The sequence below is a fragment of the Pterocles gutturalis genome, unplaced genomic scaffold (genome assembly GCF_000699245.1).
Source record: "Pterocles gutturalis isolate BGI_N339 unplaced genomic scaffold, ASM69924v1 scaffold3713, whole genome shotgun sequence".
NCBI classification, from domain to species: Eukaryota; Metazoa; Chordata; class Aves; order Pterocliformes; family Pteroclidae; genus Pterocles; species Pterocles gutturalis.
In genome coordinates, this window is record NW_010117763.1 from 449 (window position 1) to 18,709 (window position 18,261).

Below are 18,261 nucleotides of genomic sequence, written 5' to 3' on the forward strand. Positions count from 1 at the left end.
ACTCAGGGTGCGTGTCTGGCATGCCGGAGATGCAAGCACAGGAGAAGTGGGACTCTCCCAGACAAAAGCTGGGAGAAGTGTGTGATAATGTGTTTACCTGCCCTTCCTTGAGTCTGGATAATTTCACCCCTGGAATGCCTGCCTGGCTGCAGTGCAAGGAAGGGGGCTGCTGTCATCCCCAAAGATTTTGTCATGTTCGGGTGACTGCCCGTACCCAGAAAGAACAGGACATTCAGTGAATGCCTGCTGGCTCCTGGGACCATCTCTGTACAAACACAAGAGTTTTGCATTTGTGGTATCTGGGCACCCCTGATTTGTCCGCCTCATTAGAGAAAACTACATGCATACAGAAAATTCTCCTGACAGAGTCCCTCCAGTCATCAGATAAGATAATTTCAGAGCAGTAGTCCAAGTGAGCTCCATCTCAGTGACCTGGTGAGGAATGGCCACACCTGGATTCCCTGATTTCTGGTCTTCCATTCTTTTTCTGCCTCTCATCTGTGCTAGTCTGTTTCTCTGAGCCCAGGGGCTCTCTGGCCCCAGCCCTAGAGGTGTTGCTGAAGAGAGGACTCTTATGGGATGTTTCCTTCAGAGAGGGGCAAAGCCTCGTGGGCTCGTGATGCCAAGCTAGCTGCTGCCCACAGCGGTGGGTCCAGACTAGCAGATGTCTGCATCATCCCCTCTCGTCTTTCTCTCCACAGATTTGGTGAGCAGCTATTCTATGACCCCCCCTACTCTCAGCATTACTGAGGAGGAACACATCATCAACACCAAGGATACGCTGACCATCACCTGCAGGTAAGGTGCATGGCTCTGCCTGGACTGCTCTTACCTGCTGAGTGTTGGAAGACGAGGCACGGAGAGCCCACCAGGGATGCCTTGGCTGCAGTATGCCTGCAAATGAGCACGGCTGACTAGAAATCTGCCACATTCAACAAGTGTGAATTCATCTAATTAACTGATCGAAAAAGAAGCTGAAGACATCTCAGAGGAGATGGTGATAACCTCTGCTGTAGTCTTGCAGGCTGAAGGAAGATAGGGAAACATTTGTGTGATCTGATAGCTTCCTTGTAAGCTCTTCAGGGAAACTGCCTTCCTAACTCTCCTTGCCTTTCTCTCACCTCATCAGGGGCTGCTAGGGTTGTAGTTCTGGTTTCTAAATCTAACAGGTCATTTTGGGGGACTTTGGGAAATATCCATGGGAGAAGGCAAGGCTGCACTTAGCGGTGGCTGCCAGCTTTTCTAGAAAGCTGGGAATTTATGCTCTGCCTTGTACACATGAGGGTGAAGAGAAGCCCCAGCCAGGCCAGGTGAATAACTCTGTGAGAGGAGCTGGAGAATCTCTGGTTGTTTTAGAGACTATGGCTCTGAGAAGGTGATGTACCTGAACTGATTTATCCCATGCTGGGACACTTGGCTGTACGTGTTTTCATCACTACCCCCTATCTTGGAAAGAAAGGAAAAAAACAACTGGGAGAATTGACCAAGGTCCATTTGCCTGACAAAGCTGGAGTTTCCCTTCAGCAGCTGAAAGCAGATCCATGCTGGGGATCCGAGTGCTAGAGCCCAATGGGGGGATAACTTCAGCGTGGGCCTCAAATGGGTGTTTCTCAGTGTTATATATAACCATGGAGCAATTACTGCAAACACTTGGCTGGCATTGTGTTCGTGTCTTGTCACAAACATATTTAACTTCTCCTGGAACAGATGGCATTGCTTTTCCTTTGTGAATCCGTTCATAGCCAGGGGAGAAGGGACAGAGGAAAGGTTGTTGATGGCCATACTGAACTGATTTCACTCGGTCTGGGAAGCTAAGCAGTTGCGGGCTTGGTCATAAGGTGACCTGAGGAGCCATGGTGTGTGCTAGGTTGTAGGAAATGTGTGAGTTGGAGGACTGTGGTCAGCCAAATATCTGCTGTGAAGGGCACAGAGGAAGAGGAGGGAGTCTGGGGACTCCAGTGCTCTGCCATGGCAGTTCTCTCTGCAGAGTGATGCGGGAGCTGACACTCTGTTAAAACCTTGGAAGAGGGTAGATTCGAGATTATTCTGAATTAGTTTATAATCAGGCCAGACCCTTTCTCAGCAGTGGTTCAGGGAGGGACAGAGAAAGTGTTTTTAAGGCTGTGTTGGTTGCAGGTTGAGCCAAGGCTAAAGGACATACTGAAGTTAGAGGTGTGGTTAAAGAAAGTGTCTTCTGCAGTCAAGCATGAATATACTTGCTTAGCACTATGAAGTGGGAAGCCTTTCTTTTCGCTAACCCTCCTGGACTGGGAAGAACAAGATTGCCCTTTCTTTGTACATTTGTTATGTGTCGATTAATATAAAGGAAAATCACATGAAGCATAAAAAAAAAATAAATCTTATTTCCAGTGCAGACTCTGCCTGTCCTGCCCTTGCAGGGAGCATTGTACAAGCTACAGAGTCTCTTCAAGTGGCAGCAAGCTCCCTGTTCCCTGCTGCAGCTTGTCTTTCAGGCTCCCTAGGCAGCATCCACACAGCGTGCTGGCATGGACACAGCTGAGATAAGGAACATCCTTACCCCTGGCTCCCAGGTGCGGGACTGAACTGGCCAGCCAAAGAGCAGCAGGGCCATCTGCAAACAGTACTAAACCCCAGGCAGCCTCTGTTTGTGTTGTTCCCTGGCTCATCCTGCTATTCCAGATATGCTCTTTGGGGGCTGTGTGCTGGCCTTCGCACCATCTGCAGGTAGATAAGTCTCAGCATCTCCTGCATGGCTCAGAGGTTCCCCTTCTTCCTCTGAGCTCTCATGCCTGTGTTTGTCTAACGTCTTGAGGAGAGGATTTTAACTGTGGGACACTATTACTTTATTTGAATGAAAAGTAAATCTTTCCTGGTCCCTGGATCTCTAATTACACCCAGCTGCTTCTCCAACCTCTTCTCTGGACCATGGCCCACACTGGGAAGACCTGGCTTGTGTTAATGGGAGCTGAAGGGAAAAACATGCAGACCACCAAGAGAACAGGCAAAGGAGAGGGTGGTGGGGCAGGGTAGGGCAGAAACACATATGAAATCAAATCCAGGATCCAAGGATTCCCTGCTGAGCATTGTGTTGGAGGTGGCTTCAGTTTGACCCTGGTCTTCCCTTGAGAACAATGTCCTCTGGCTGCTCTTCCAGCTGCCCTGGAGCCAGGAGTATGGGCCTGCTGCAGCAGAAAACTGAGCTCAAAACCCCCAACATGAGACTCCCTGGAGACCTTTCAAGCTTCACCCACCGAGCGTGAGATTCCCGCAGCTGACTGTGCTCTCAGGCTCCCTTGCAGCACCCTGGACCTCACACACCCGCAGCTCTGCAGTTCCCCTCCCGCTCCACAGCCTGCCCAGCCTCACTGGTGACCAGAGGCCGTGCCAGGCTGTGGGATAAGCGATGAGTCTGGAGCTGGGCATGCTTAACAGAGAGGCAAAGACACAGAACACCCACAAGGAGCTACCAGATGCTGGGGCTCTGCTTTTACAAATGGCATCATGTACAGGTACATTCTACCCGTCACCCAGTGCGATGCACCCTTGACAGGTCCAGACAGAGCAAAGGACCAGTGTAGGAGCATTCCCCAAACTATAGATCATGCCAGGGCTGGCTGAGAGCCCCAGTGATGTTTTGATCTCAGCGTGTGGCAGAGCAGGGCAAGGGGGCTGATGCCAACCTGGAGAGTGTATCTTTTATTAGCTTCCATCCTGAGAAGAAAGGAAATAATATGGTGAATCTCTGCATTCATGCCCTCAGCAGCCTGTGCTGGGGAAGAGTGGAGAGCTTGTGATGTTCCAGCTCAGGAATATTGGAGCAGAGCCCACAGGAGGTGGCTGCGCAACAGCAGAAACATGCAGAGGGATCAACTTGATCCTGGCTGTGACAGCCCAGCCCCAGCCATCCCATCCTGCAGGTGCTGGGCACTCAGGTGGAGAGGGAGCATCACTCAGCTGTGGTATTTAGAAAAAGAAGGGCAACATTGTCCTTTGCTGCCGAGTGACTTGTTAATAGAGCTGACTCGCAGATGCTTGTGGATGCACAAACTCTGCCCTGGCAGAGAGGAAGTATTTGACCCTGGAGCCCTCTTGGCTCCTGGGGAGGAAATAAGCACTGTGGCAGGGCTGAAGGAGGCCAAGGATAAAGCAGTGCCCCCCACCATGACTGCTCCAGAGCAGTGTCTGGGGACACACAGCACCTGCTGCGCTTTCCTACGTGTATGTGACTGCTGTCAACATCCTCTGTGGTGCTGAGGAGGGATCTGTCTTACCCTCAGTAAGCCACAAAGCCACAGCCAGCTTTGCCCATCATGCTATGCTTGTGAGCTCCAAAGAAGATTGAAGAAAAGTGGTGCCAGCGTCTCCCTTGAAGACCATCTGTCCTGAAAAGATTTAGGAAAGCAGCTGTGCAGAAGCCTACAGTGCATCTGTTTCCAGCTGGCATCAGCAGGCTCCATCGCCCAGAGGCACATTATCACAGAGCTGAAAGAAAACAACTTGGGAACAAATCTTCGAAGGTGACAGATAGGAGGGAGGGAACCATCCAAAACTGCTGCCTGGACCTGTCCCCAGATGAAGATGGTAGATTGAGAAATAAGCCCAAGTGAGCCTGGCCTGCCCTCATCCGTGCCTTCTTCTGGTCCTCTTAACACACCAGTGATGCCGACTTGGACTCACACTGATGCCTACACCTTCTGTGTCCCCACTCAGTCTGGTTGAGCAGCACGTGATGCAAGGAATGCCTGAGTTCAGAGCTGCCCGTGGGCTGGTTGGTAGGTCTGTTTGTACTGGCCCATCCGTGTTTATATAAATACGTGTCACTCAGCTACTGCTGGCCTTGATGGTTAATAAAACAAGTGGATCTGATAATGCGTGAAAATCCCAGTGGGTAAACAAACAGAAAGCGGAAACGCTGGAGACTTGTACAATTACCCTGCGTCACGTGGAGCGCCAAAAATGCCTGAGCAAACGCAAAGGGCTTTGGGGCTCCTTTGTGCAGTCAGGGTCTGAAGCTCCCGGCTCTGGGCTGAGAGAGGGGCTGGTCCCACAGTCTGTGCCTGCAGCGGGGCCATGGGTGCAGCAGCGATGGGCACAGCAGAGGCCACTGGCTGTTACTGGTTTGGTGTTCAGATTTACTATTATTTTCCCTGTACATGCATAGGATGGAAAAAACTCAAAATTCGGAAGTCTTATTTTTACTGAAGTGTTTGTGAGACTCTGATCCTTTGGAAAAGCCTGCCTGTGATTCATGGACACAGCCCCTGGAGCTGTACTTCCAGTCCTGCCTTGGGCACTGATGGCATTTTTAGTGAATGCAGAAGTCTGAGCTGGGTCAGAGGGGCTGCGTGGCTGTCCCCGAGAGCACATCACTGCCTCCAGAGCCCCTGTGCTTGGTGACACGGGGAGAGCGCTGCACACTGTCTCCAAACTCATCCGCGGTGAGCTGGGCAGCAGGAGCTGGAAGAGAGCAAGGTGTGCAGGAAGATAAATCAGCTGCTGAAGACAAACACAGAGGGACAGGTCTTTCCCCCACGCTTGGAAAGAAATCCTGTCCTCATGCATCTGAGCCATTGTGCCCTCAGATGGCACCTTATCTTGCTTCCTCCTCACTGTCCCTTGCTGTCTGGATCCAGCTATTGGTGATGGTCACAGCCTGGCTGTGCTTAAAAGCATCTGTCTGCAGAGCTGCCCTGGCAGAGAGCTGCATGTGCCAGCACACTTATTCCCAACTTGCATAAGAGATGAACCCTGTTTCCCCTAACAGAGCCAATGATGCCGACAAAAGGCCATTTTCACCCCCACAGCTGTCTCTTGTGATGTCATCTTTTTTCCCCATTTCTTTTTTTTTTTTTTTGGAACATTCTTAAGTGACTTTCAGGTATACTGGTGAACTTTCAAGTGGGGACTAGGCCTTCCTCTGAAAGGGGCTCTGATTTCACAGAAGGAAACTTCCAGCGTAGAATAAAAGCTTATTTTGTTTGTAGTAAACAAGCGCAGTTATAGCAAGCTGTGGTGGCATGTGTGTGTGCGTACATGTGCATATGCAAGCCTCCTGCTCCGGAGATCCTTGGCTATATATAAATACACACGTGCATGCTCTGTCTGGGGGTTTCTTGCAGTTCCTGGACTTTTCTGTTTGTCTTTGGGCTGCTGGTGAACAGGCTCTGTGGTTGTGTCTCTGCAGAGGTGGGAAGGGGCAGCAGCCCCAGGCCAGGCAGGGGAGCGTGTTGGGGGGCTGCAGGGTGCTGTGCAGAGCAAGGGAACCCCCTCCCACAGCAGCAGGGAAGGAAGTACAGCTGGCAGCTGGGCAAAAGGCGATGAGCTGATCCTCCCCTTGTTTTTTCCTTGCTGTCTTTTATCCCTGACTCCTGCTTTTCTCTTTCTGGTTTTCTTTCCAGTCTGCTCTCCTTCCCTCGTTCTCCTTCCCACTCCATTCATCACACCATGAGCCCCAGCCAGCATCTGCACTGAGCCAAGGGAACTCATCACATCTGTGTGTTTTCTTAATAGCTCTGGCCCCTTTTAATCATGAGAGGAAACAGAGAATAAATTGAGTCTTTCCCTCAGAGCCTTGTGTGGCTCCCTGTCCTGGCATCAATACTAGTAGGACAAAATCATGGGAGGGGGAGACCTGCTTGTGAGTGGGCTGGTTTCTTACAGCTTAGCATGGCCGGAGAGGTGGCCTGGGGAAGGGGACAAGCCTCTGCTCACCCAGCAATTAGAGAAGCTGCCTGCTGTCTCCTCATGCCTGTTTTTCTCCTTGGAGGATGGCCATCCCTCCACGCCGCAACCTGAGAGCGGTGGCTGGCCGGGCCACGTGCAGATGTGCGCAGAGTCACACAGGGCAGTTTAATCCCCGCTGCATTCACCCTGCACGGCCCGAAGGTAACTCTGCTCTTCGTCCATGTCTAGAGGCCAGCATCCCTTGGAGTGGTCGTGGCCTGGGGGCAAGGTGGACCCTGCTGGAAAAGAGAAGGAGACGGAGCTGGTGGCCTCAGCAGCTCCCAGCAGCGGCCGGACAATCCGAGAAGAAGACTGCGAGGGGACCGGCACGAAGCCGTACTGCAAAGTCCTGGTGCTGACAGAGACCCAGGCGAATGACACGGGTTACTACCGCTGCTACTACAAGTACATTGATGCCAAAATTGAGGGCACCACAGCAGCCAGCACCTACGTGTTTGTGAGAGGTAAGAGCTATCCAACAGTGTGCGCCTTCAGGCTGGGGGAGCTCGGGGCAGCCTATGCACCAGCATAATATCAGAAAGATTAAAATGCCTGACGTGTGCCCCCCGGCCTCCCAGGGCAGAGCATGGCTGCTGTAGGCTCAGGGAGGGGGCTGAGGGCTGGCTCCCTGCACTTCGAGGGAACCAATATCCGTCCACTTCTGGGGGATGGCGGCAGCGCCTGGGATTCAATTACGTCCCAGCCTGGGGGTATCACTCCAGCCGGGCTGGAATGCAGGAATTTAAGGAGTGAGAGCTGAGCCTCAGAGACGCTCCACTGCTAAAAAAAGCACAAGAGTTAGCTTCTGGGCAGCTGTGGGCTCTCTGAGATGCTAGTGGCTAGGGATGACAATGTTCTGTAAACTGAGAGAGGAGTGGTACAAACATGCCATGTGCAGCCTCCTCCTGTCCCCAGGCAGGATGGCCCTGGAGCCACTCCCCCATGGCAGATGCAGATGCTCCTCTTCACACTGCCTGCACAGAGGGTTTTGGAGGAGGAGGGCTGCCCACCAGGCTTGAAGCTGGAACCTCAGTTCAGCAAGTGGCTGTGGGGCCAATACTCACTTCCCCATGCCCAGGGGCTCCTCCGCTGCTGTCTCTCCCACTGCTCACAGCGTGCGCCAGCAAGATAAATGAGTGCTGTCCTCTGGAAACAGTTGGCTGAGCTATTTCTCTTTCCACCCCCATTTATTAGTTGGTGCAGTTGTCACGAGCCAGGCAGGTCATGACATACAAGAAGCATTTTTCAGAAGTCCCAGGGCAAAGCCATATTTGCCTCTGCAGCTATGCAGAGAAAAATGCAGGGGCAAATCAGAAAAGCTGGGCAGCTGCTGGAGAGGAACTGGGGTCTGTCTGGGCAATTGCCTCTTCTTTCCATGGGCTCTGCTGTCCATCCTAAAACAAGACAGAGCTTCCCTCAGTCCCAGATGTGTTGTGAGGAGATGTCTGTGAGTTGGACAGGGGTGTTCAGACACTGAAGTGTTGTACCAGGATGGAGGCAGAGAGCTTCTTACACACACTGAAAATAAGTACAACCTAACAGGCTTACATGCAGGGACTGCTTTTGCAGCCTGATTTTCTTTGTGATCCAGCCAATGCCACTTCCTTTGCTCCCTTGTCCACCTTCTCTCACCTCCATCCTCACCTACAGCTCAGTAGTGACTCTGCTGTTTACCAGAGAGCAGCAAGCATGCACGTGCGGTGTAGGTCAGGGAGCAATAAATCCCACACTGTCAGGGCCCGTGGGACTCACTGTGCCTGTGGACAGCGTGTGTGCAACAGATCCAGCCAACACCTCCCAGCGTTGCTGTGCACATGGCTACACAGCACATGTTCCTACTCATTCCAATCAGGCTGTGCCCTGTTACAGCTATCAAACATCCAGGAAACCTCAGAATCTGCCTTTCCAGACAGGACAGGCTTTAAGAGAAGGGACATGTCAGGAAAACCCAGGCATACGGTAACCGTAGCCATTGCAGAACATCCAGATAAAGCCCTGCCTGTTTCTGCTGAACTGGGCTGCGATGCGAAACTGTCCCTGGAGAGCTTGGAAGGGCTGATGTAAGTGTCAGGGATGTTTGGAGACAGCATGATCAGACCACAGATTTATCCATCAACCTCCTTTCTCATGCTAGGAGCTTGGTGGAATTGCCAGGAACAAAATATCTGTCCTTGGCTGGAAAAATGGGTTCTTCTGTGTTTTACCTGCAGCTGAGTTCTCAAATGAACTCTCCATGCATATCTCTCATTTCCCATGTGTCTGGTTAGGTGTGTGTTTTATTACAGCTGCAGATAGTGCTGTAAACACACAGAATGCCTTGTCAGGGTGGAATAGGCTGTGTACAGCCCCCATCTCATAAGGCTTAGCATATATTAATGAAGAAGATGCTAAATTATTCCCACCTGACCCATTAAGACAGCCTCACAGAAAATATGTGATGTGGTCAGAGCGGGGAGCTAGTGCATGAATCACAAGCTCATTGGCAGCAGGACTAGCCCAGTAAATCAGTTCTTGGCTGCCATCTGAGCTTGGAGGGGACCTCATAGTCTCTCACCTCTGGCAGTTGTGCACCTCCTCCCTCTCACATGCCCAGGGCTTGGGAGAGGAATGAGGAACATGTTCATACTCAGAAACAAATCTGTGATTTCAGAAGACAGCTATCCTGTGGCAGCACAAAAGCCCAGGAAATAAAGATAAGCATCCTCTGGGCAGTCCTTTACAGACCAAAAATTAAAGGAATTCCCTTATGCACTTAAGTGTGAGCACTGGGTTGGGCCGAACATAATTTAAACAGCAGGATCCCCAAATGGGGACCATTACCACTTTCATTTTTGACTTCATTTTAGATGGGCAGCTTTAGGGCTTGGGTAGCAGAGGAAAAGAGTCTCAGGCTGGACAAACAGACATCCTCATGCTACAGTCCCTTTAAATCAGTGGTTTAGCTGCAATCCAGGTGAATAGAGAGTACCCATTAAGGCCACTGGGATCATTTGCTCTGATTCCATCATACCAGAAACCGTAAGATCTCCCCTACCAGGTCCCTGGGGCAGCCCCACCACTTTCTTGTGGAGCCCCTTTCACCCAGGGGACAGTTTCCATGAACAAAGCCAATCCTGACCATGTGCTGGGTGGACGTTTCCAGAGACATATCCCTTACAGAGGAAAGACACTGGCAACACCAGCCATCGGCGACAGTAAGGACCAGTCTGTATTCAGAGCATCCTGTGAGGCACGTATCCGTGTGGAAATGGGCAGGCAGGGGCTGATATTACAGAAGAAATTAATCCATCAGTGAGGCACTGCCAGAGGACACTAAGCAGCCTCGCAGGTCATTGTCTCTTCTTCCAATTTTGTCTTCATCCCATTTAGTCAACCTGGGTGCCCTGTTTGGGAGTCCAAAGGGTAGAAAAAACACACAGACTGAAATTTTAATTTTAAAGAAAAGTGCTGCCAAGTGGACAGGGAACGGGTGCCTCAGGAGCAGCTGGCATGGGGCACTGCAAGACAAATCTTCCCACCCTTCCCAGGCTTGGGTTACAAGTGTATTCTGCATCTTGGTCTCACCAGCTCTTTCCAGTGTATGTGAGGAAGAACCAGAAATGGGGTCCATGCTGCGCTGTTAGGTTGCCATCTCCCTGGGATGGGGTTGGACGTTGTGCTCTGTGTCGGGATGGTGCCTGGCATGATGGGTGAGGGCCACGGCACATCTCCTTTGTATGCTGCTATCAGCTCCCTTCTGCCATGGAGTCTCGCTTGGGCTTGTCTCATCTGACATGCATGGGGCTGGACGGGGCAGCCCCTTCTGCAGCCACATTGCTGCTCTGCATGGAGTTCAGTGTAACGCCCTGGCCTTGATAAGTTGTTTCACTGATTAGTTTTGGGTGGTTTTGCTCTTCCTGTCAGTATTTGTGCTTGCAGCAGTTGGGAGGCAGTGGGGTGGCAGCCCTGGAAAGCTCAGCTCATCTGTTTATCTGCCGGCCGGGATGGCTGCAGGATGACATCTGCATACCATTCCGCTGCGGATCACTTCCTCGCCCTGGAAGGTCACACTGCCTGCCCCGCACCAGGGCGGCACAGCCCCGCGCTGTCCCCAACGAGAGGCCGCATGCAGGCACCAGCTGGGCAGGCACTGAGCCCAGGATGAGACCCACCAGTTTCACAAATGGTCACACCCAGGCAGAGACCCTGAGGGGGCCAGAGAGGGGAGATCATTTCCAGCACTGCCCAAATGTCGCACAAGTGCCGCTCCACTGGTACCGTGTTTGGTGCGGAGGAGCTGGCTGGCCCAGGCACTCACCTCAGCTGTTCCCTTTGTGTTCCCAAGCTCCAAGTGTCGCCTCTGACTGTTGAACATTGCAGATGGGGCTATCCAGCTCAACACCACTCCCTCTGCCAAGCTCATGGTGTGTTAAAGAAAGCCAGAAAGCCTCCTTCTCTTCTGGTTGGTCCCTCTTCCCAGTTATTTCTTGCCTCTGTTCAGTTGTTCTTCTCCTTGTATCTCTTCTTCAGATTTTGAACAGCCATTTATCAACAAGCCGGAGACCCTCCTCATCACCAAGAAGGAGAACACCTGGGTACCATGCCTCGTGTCCATCCCGGATCTTAACGTCACGCTGATCTTGGTGAGAGCTCGGCCAGTGGGAGACTCTGGACTGAGATGTATTACATTTGTTCTGCATTTATAATTGCCTGAATGGAAGCAGGACAGGCACTGCCAGGAATGGAAAATGCATGGGCTACATTTTCCATGGAAAGTACGAGCCACTGGCTTCCTCGTTTTATTTGCTGGTTGAAGCTGTGCTGTTCAGGTCCCTTGGGCAGACCCCACAGGTTTCCTGCCAACCTTGCTTCTCTTCCCTGGAGCTCTATGAAACAAAACAAGACTTTGTTTTAATCCCATTTCCCCACAGCATCCCCTCTTTGCTCTGGTCTCTGTGATCTACAAACCCTCTAGTCGTCAGCATCCCCACAAGGGAGGAGGCTGCAGCCCTGGGGCTGACGACTAAAAACAATTCTGTTATCAGTTTGCTTGTGCCTTTTTTTCTTTTCTGTTTTTTTTCTTTTTTTTTTTTTTTTACAATGCAAATACATCCTTCCAGGATGAATGTTACTATTGTACAAAGGCCTCCAGGGACACTCTGGGGGCCAGGGGCCTTTCCCTTGCCCAGGAAGGACACTACCCAAGGTCACCACTCATCCCAGTGAGGCTGATGTTTGGGACATCAGCATCAATTTCCTTAGCTATCTCTATAAGTTTCCATTCCTGGAAGTCTCTGGCCCACTCTGCAGATGGAGAGGCTCATGGTGCAGGATACGGCTGCTCAACTGCTCAGGGTACAGGGGAGGCCACGATTCCTAGATGACAGACCTTCAGGGGGAGAGGGCAGGAGGCCAGCACAGCATGATGTTGCATCATTTCTTCCCAGAAAAGGGATCTGGGAAGGGGAGGAGAAGCCTGGAAGGGGTGCGGTGGGAATGTTTTTACCCTCTTATTTCAGTTGGCAAAATGTTGATTTTTCCAGCAAAATTCCCTCATCCATCCTGACGGAAAAAGCACTTTCTGGGACAACAAGAAGGGGGTGCTGGTACCCACACACTTGATCAGAGACTCCTTGTTCGTCCAGTGTGAGACTGTCATTGACAAGAAGGTCTTCAAATCCAGTTACTTCATCATCCATATAGCAGGTGAAGGTTTGGGAAGGTGCAGGGCGGGCAGTCTGGATGGCTGAGAAGTCCATCAGAGTGGCTTATGGGGTTGCTATGGTCCTCTCTAGCTACATAGACTCTGCATGGTGCTTATATCTCCTCTACTGTTAATGGAGAGTTAATAGATCAGAAATGTCTTTTCGTTGCCTCTTCCTCATCAGGGAGTGAGCTGTACGACATCCAGCTGTATCCCAAGAAAGCCATGGAGCTGCTAGTGGGAGAGAAGCTGGTCTTGAACTGCACAGTGTGGGCCGAGTTCAACTCTGGCGTCCGCTTCCAGTGGACTTACCCTGGCAAACAGGTACCAGCAAACAGAGCGGCTCCCAGGGCTCTGAACCGCTTCCTTCTGAGTCGTCCCCTCCCGCCCCTTCATTGTTCCACTTCACATCATTGGCAGGGCTCTGCTTCATGATCCGAACCATGCTGTGCCCTGAATATCTCGGTCTGAGTGCTTTCCTATTTTTCTCTTCTGCAGCAGAAGGCAGGCAGAGGCAAGACCCCTTTTTCTGGCAGAAAGCACTTTTCTCACCAAGGTGTTATTGCTCTGGGGCTCTCCTGGGCAAACACTGGCTTCACTTCCACCAGTGCAAATCCAGAGCAAATATTGTTGACTTAAAAGGAGCTATTCCAGCCACCCAGCTCTGGTTACCGAGAGCCTGCGAGGGGGTCCCTTCCCCACTGTGTTTTCCCCCTGTGGTATCCTCTGGCTCTTGTGAACAGTGAGACAGGGGAGTCCCCTGAGGGCATCACGCTGTTCACATACCTGCAGTGCTCCCGGACTGGTTACTGGACTGCAGAGCAGAGCAAACCATGTGCTAAACTCTGACACCAGCCTCAGGCAGTCAGTCACGCAGGGCTCATTGCCTTTCTGTCTCTGAGGATGGCAGTCAGTGGCACAGACGCCTGTCTGGGTAGAGGCGAGCGCTGGACAGCAAGAAGTGCAGATGTGAGGAGCCCATCTGCACCGTCCCATCCTTTTGATGTCTTTCATCCACTTCTCTCAACCATCTCCTGCAGACTCAGCGGGCAGTGATGGAGCCTGAGCGCCGGTCCCTGCAGACACACACGGAGCTCTCCAGTATCCTGACCCTCCACAATGTCAGCCTGCAGGACCTGGGCAAGTACACGTGCACTGCCACCAACGGTGCCCAGATGCTGGAGGAGAGCACCGATGTCATTGTGCATGGTACGGCACCTTTCACTCCCTTGCAGAGCCACAGCAGAGTAATCCCCAGGCTGCTTAGGCAGTGCTTGGGCCAAGGTTCACTAGAGGGGGTCACGCACCTCTATCCCACCCTGCTTTAGTGAGACCCAGCTTTTCTCCAGTCCCTCAACCCTTCTGCACACCAGCACCACACTGAGAGCACAGTCACCCAGCCCTGCCTGGCACCCACTCCCTCCCCTTCTGTTCCAGGGAGGGGGCCCTGCCAGGAACAGGGATGTGGAAGAGGGGTTGGGAGTTGTATAGACAGACAAGATAATAATGGATTTTGGTAATTTTTACTTCATCATTGCAGAACAGTAGTCATTTTCAACTGCACTGCCACAACACCCTGCCTGTCCTTGCTGTTGGGCCCTGTGGAGAGCAGCAGAGCCTGGTGACAGCCTGTCCCTTTGTGCTCTCCTCACCTCCATGCTCACCTTTGTTCTTGCAGAAAAGCCCTTCATCAATGTGGAGTGGAGGAAGGGCCCGGTGATAGAAGCCACTGCAGGAGATGAAGCCGTGAAGCTGCCGGTGAAAGTCGTGGCTTACCCCCCACCAGACTTCCAGTGGTAACTCACCTTTCTTAGACTGAGCCACCTTCTCCCCCCTCCTTCCCTCTGCCAAGTAGGGAAGCTTAGCCTAGCCTCCTTGCTAGGTCCCTCTGTGGCCAAGATTGTCCTGATGTCCCTTTCTCCCACCCATGGGGGTCATTTCTCCCACCTGCCCTGGCTGTCAGCTGCACAGCATGGGACGGGAGGAGATGAGGTCTGGGGGCGAAGCAGCAAAGGTTCTGGCCCACCTTGGCAGCTCTGTGCTGTCTGGAGGGGCCAAGCAGAGCTCCCCCAGGCACTGCCCCTCATCGCTCTGCAACAGGGATCACAGCTGCCCAGAGGAGTAAGAGAGCAGGCCAGGCTGTGCACCTCCACGTGCTGCACTGCCACCACAGCTGGCTGGGAGCTGGGGGCTTTGCACCTCCACACTGCTCCAGGCAGAGCTACAACACCCCCGGCCCCACACACATCCATATGAGACAATGCACAGACCTGTAACTCAGGTCCAGGGAAAGCCCAAGGGTTCCCAGCGCTAGCAAGGGATGCCCTGACTGCACTCTAGTGGGGACCAGAAAACCCCTGCCCAGCTGCCAGTGGGACACTTCCTCCCCATGGCTGCATTTTGTCTCTGCCTCCCCGCAGGTACAAGGACGGGAAGCTAATTCCCAAGCAATCTCAATCTTCAATGCAGATCAAGGATGTGTCGGAGCAGCACGCTGGGACGTACACGCTGGTTCTGCGGAACAGGCTGGCGGGGCTGGAGAAGCGCATCAGCCTCCAGTTAATCGTCAATGGTAAGGGAGGGGGTCAGGGCTGGGGCCAGGGGGAAAGCACTGAGCCCGCAGCCCCAGCCTTTGGGCTGCTCCAAGGCTGAGTCCCCACTGCTGTCCTAAAGCAGTTGATCATCTTCTCCATTGCTGAGGGATGCTCTGGTTACAGCTGCGCTGGTTCCTTGTGGCCTGGGTGATAGAGCACAGTTTTGTTCCTGGCTCCATCACTCTGGGCAGGATACGTCCTTGCTCAGGGGCCATTTCCCAGCTGCAGTTGGAGCTGCTGCTGAGGGCGACCCTGAGTGACGAGGACTTGAGGGCAGGGCAGCTGCAACACACATGGCGCCTGGAGCTGGAGCACTTCCTCTGGGTGCCCCATGGCTCCTGGGGTGTTTTTCCCCAGCAGAAACTGGTCCCTGTCACACAGGAAACACGTGCAAGCATAAAAAGTGCTGGAAGGGCACTGCTGCTTGGAGATTTGTCTCCAGCAGGCTCTGTAGCCCTGTGCTGCGACCTGACAGACAGTGCTTTGAGCCCTGCAGCATCCAGTCACACTCTGCAGAGGAAGGAGAAATGATGTCACTTGAATCTGTCTAAGTATGACCTGCTCTGCCTTGCAGGCCTGAGCTCCCCAGGAGCTGCCCTGAGAGCCACAGGGCTTTAGTGCCCAGTCTCTCCATAAACAGGCCTGGGGCGGGCTGTGCTTGGCCCAGAGATGCAGCGGCTGAGCCCGCGGCTGCTCACAGTGTCACTCTGATCCTCGCAGTTCCTCCACGCATCCATGAGAAGGAAGCCTCTTCCCCGAGCATCTATTCCCGGAGGAGCCCCCAGGCCCTCACCTGCACTGTCTATGGCATCCCGGCGCCAGAGGTGATCCAGTGGCAGTGGAGGCCATGGATGCCCTGTCGGATGTTCTCCCGCCGCAGCCTGTAAGTGCCATTTCTTCCAACACTTGTGTCTTGCCAGGCCACCAGTGTGGCATTATGGGCTCCTTGGGCACCATGGCTGTGTCCCAGACCCTGCCTCAACTTTTGCTCTTTGAGCCACAACATGACAAGAGGAGCACAGCACCGAATGATAGCTCAGAGCACTGCACACCCACTCACCCTGTGGAGAGGCAGAGTGGAGCCCGCTGGAGACACTTGTGCTCTGCATGGGAGTTCTGCCCAGCCTGGCTGGTCCCAGACACCAAGGGCTGCCACAGCTTCCCCTGTGTCCTCAGCCATCTGCATCCGGCAGGGGATGTCCATGGCCTGACCACACCACACAGCACCTGCAATAAATCCGCTGACCACTGTGCTAATGGGGAAACTGAGGCAGATTGCAGGAGAAATTGCCACAGCTTCTTAGAGCGACCCTGAGACAGCAGCTGGGGCTCACCCCATTCTTGCCGTAAAGTCCCTGTGGTTTTTTTTATCCTTTGTCTTCTGCTGGGTAATGATGGAAGCAGAAGCACTCATAGGCAGGGGAGCAGAGCAGCTGCATGTGGAGAGAGTTGTTGAACCCAGGGAAAGTGCCGGATCTCTGCCAGCGGCCGGGATGGTTTGCCAGCAGGGTGTTTGTGCAGGCAGCACCAACAGGTAGGCAGGAAGGGTGCGTGCCTGCTGCATGTGCCCTGGGAAGCTGGGGCAGCACCAGGCAGAGCTGCAGTGGCAATTTTTAGCAGCAGCCTCGCAGGAAGAAGGAAAAGGGATGCTGGGGAGTTGTAGCCAGAGCAGTCAGGTTGGAGGACATCAGGGTGCCTGGAGGAAGCCAGGTCTTGCAGTCCTGTGCAGGCTGTTGCCGAGCCAGGGACACCAAAGAGCTCTCCATCATATGTGAGTGCACTGTGGCCCTGTCAGGAAGCAGAGGGGCCCATGAATTATGAGCACTGTCTCCCAAGGCCATCGTATTTCTGCCTAGCATAGCTCCAGAGGATGCAGGAGGCTTCTTTCTGGCTTCCTGTTGTTTACACAGCTCACCGATACACTCGCCCTGCCGAGCGCTCTGCCCTGCACTGCCAGCATGCACCCTTGCCACTGCGCTTAGGCGCTTGGCTCCCCCCTGCCTCCTTGTCACCAGAAGCCCTCTCCCTCCCCACCTCCCACCCTGGATTTTGGGCAGACCCTCCCATCTCCCTGCCCCACCTGCGTTTCAGAAGCACCCTGCAGGCTGCACCATCCCGGGTCCCTGACAGATAAGGGCTCTTCTCCCCCCTTGCCTGCCTCAGCCCGAAGAGGTACTACCATGCCCCTGTGAGACACCAGCAGCATCTCTACTTGGGGTGTTTCCCTCCTGGTATATGTTGAGTCAGGGGAAGCAGAAGCGCCCTTGGGTGCTACACCCTTTGCTCTCCAGGCCAGCACCCAGCCAGTCTGTGATATCCCTGACTCACAGACCCAGCAGGGGTTTAAGGCCTTGCTGCTGAGTAAAGTGGCATCAAGAACTGCCCCAAGCACGCATGAACAGATTTCACCTCTGCTTTTCTCAACCCCTAGCATGGGAAGGATGAAACCCCTAGGGGTGAAGACACTGCCTGGGACACCAGTATCCAGTCCCTGCCTTGATTTTCACATCCATAGATAATGTTTGCCTCACTCGTGATTGCAGAGCACCCTTAGAAAGCACATTAGAACTGTGTAACCAAGAGACCCAGGAAAGTGTGCAGAGTCAGAGGACAGGGGCATCAATTCTCAGACACAAAACTATTTTTGCTGCCTTCTTCCCAGCTGACGGTCTCTCTATCTCTCTCCTCTTTCTCCTGCTCCTCCCTGGCTGCTGGATCAGCAATAGCAGACACCGGGCGGCAAGGCGGCATCAGCGGGACCGGATGCCTGAATGCAAGGACTGGAAAGATGTGTCACAGCAGGACGCAGTGAACCCCATCGAGAGCATTGACACCTGGGTGGAGTTTGTGGAGGGGCGGAACAAGGTGAGGCCATAGCCCCAAGCCCATCCTGGAGTTGGGGAGATGGAGACAGGCACCCTCAGAGCAGTGCTTTGTGATCAGCCAGCACAAGTGGCCTGGAAACGAGCCTGGCAGAGACAGATTTGGGGAGGGCTTCACACCTCTGCTTCTAAGGTAAACCATCAGCGGTTGTTCCCAGTGCTGGAGCTCTGCAGTACCAGGCAGCCCCAGGGCGAGGGAGAGCTGTCATCTTTGAGAAATTACCCTGCATCCAGAGAGGCTCTTGCTGAGGCTGACTGCGCAGGAGCGTTTACACGAATTGCGGCTGAACACAGGGCACCAGCTAGGGAGGGCATGGGGGACATGTGCTGGGGGGGCTCCCGTGGCCGTTACTGAGCACTCTTGCATGAGCTGTTCTGGGAGAGCGAAACCCCACAG

At 53.3% G+C, this 18,261-nt stretch overlaps 1 protein-coding gene across 1 annotated transcript in view; it reads left to right on the forward strand.

Annotated features, from left to right (window-relative positions):
* Positions 1-689: 689 nt before the first annotated feature.
* Positions 690-18,261, forward strand: part of FLT4 (fms-related tyrosine kinase 4) — a 34,235-nt gene continuing 16,663 nt past the window's right edge. The window contains 10 exon segments of the mRNA XM_010075896.1: positions 690-798; positions 6,895-7,169; positions 11,215-11,327; positions 12,228-12,390; positions 12,573-12,712; positions 13,429-13,597; positions 14,067-14,184; positions 14,809-14,960; positions 15,703-15,865; positions 17,703-17,847. Coding sequence (XP_010074198.1) covers positions 722-798; positions 6,895-7,169; positions 11,215-11,327; positions 12,228-12,390; positions 12,573-12,712; positions 13,429-13,597; positions 14,067-14,184; positions 14,809-14,960; positions 15,703-15,865; positions 17,703-17,847 — 1,515 coding nt within the window. The 5' untranslated portion in view covers positions 690-721.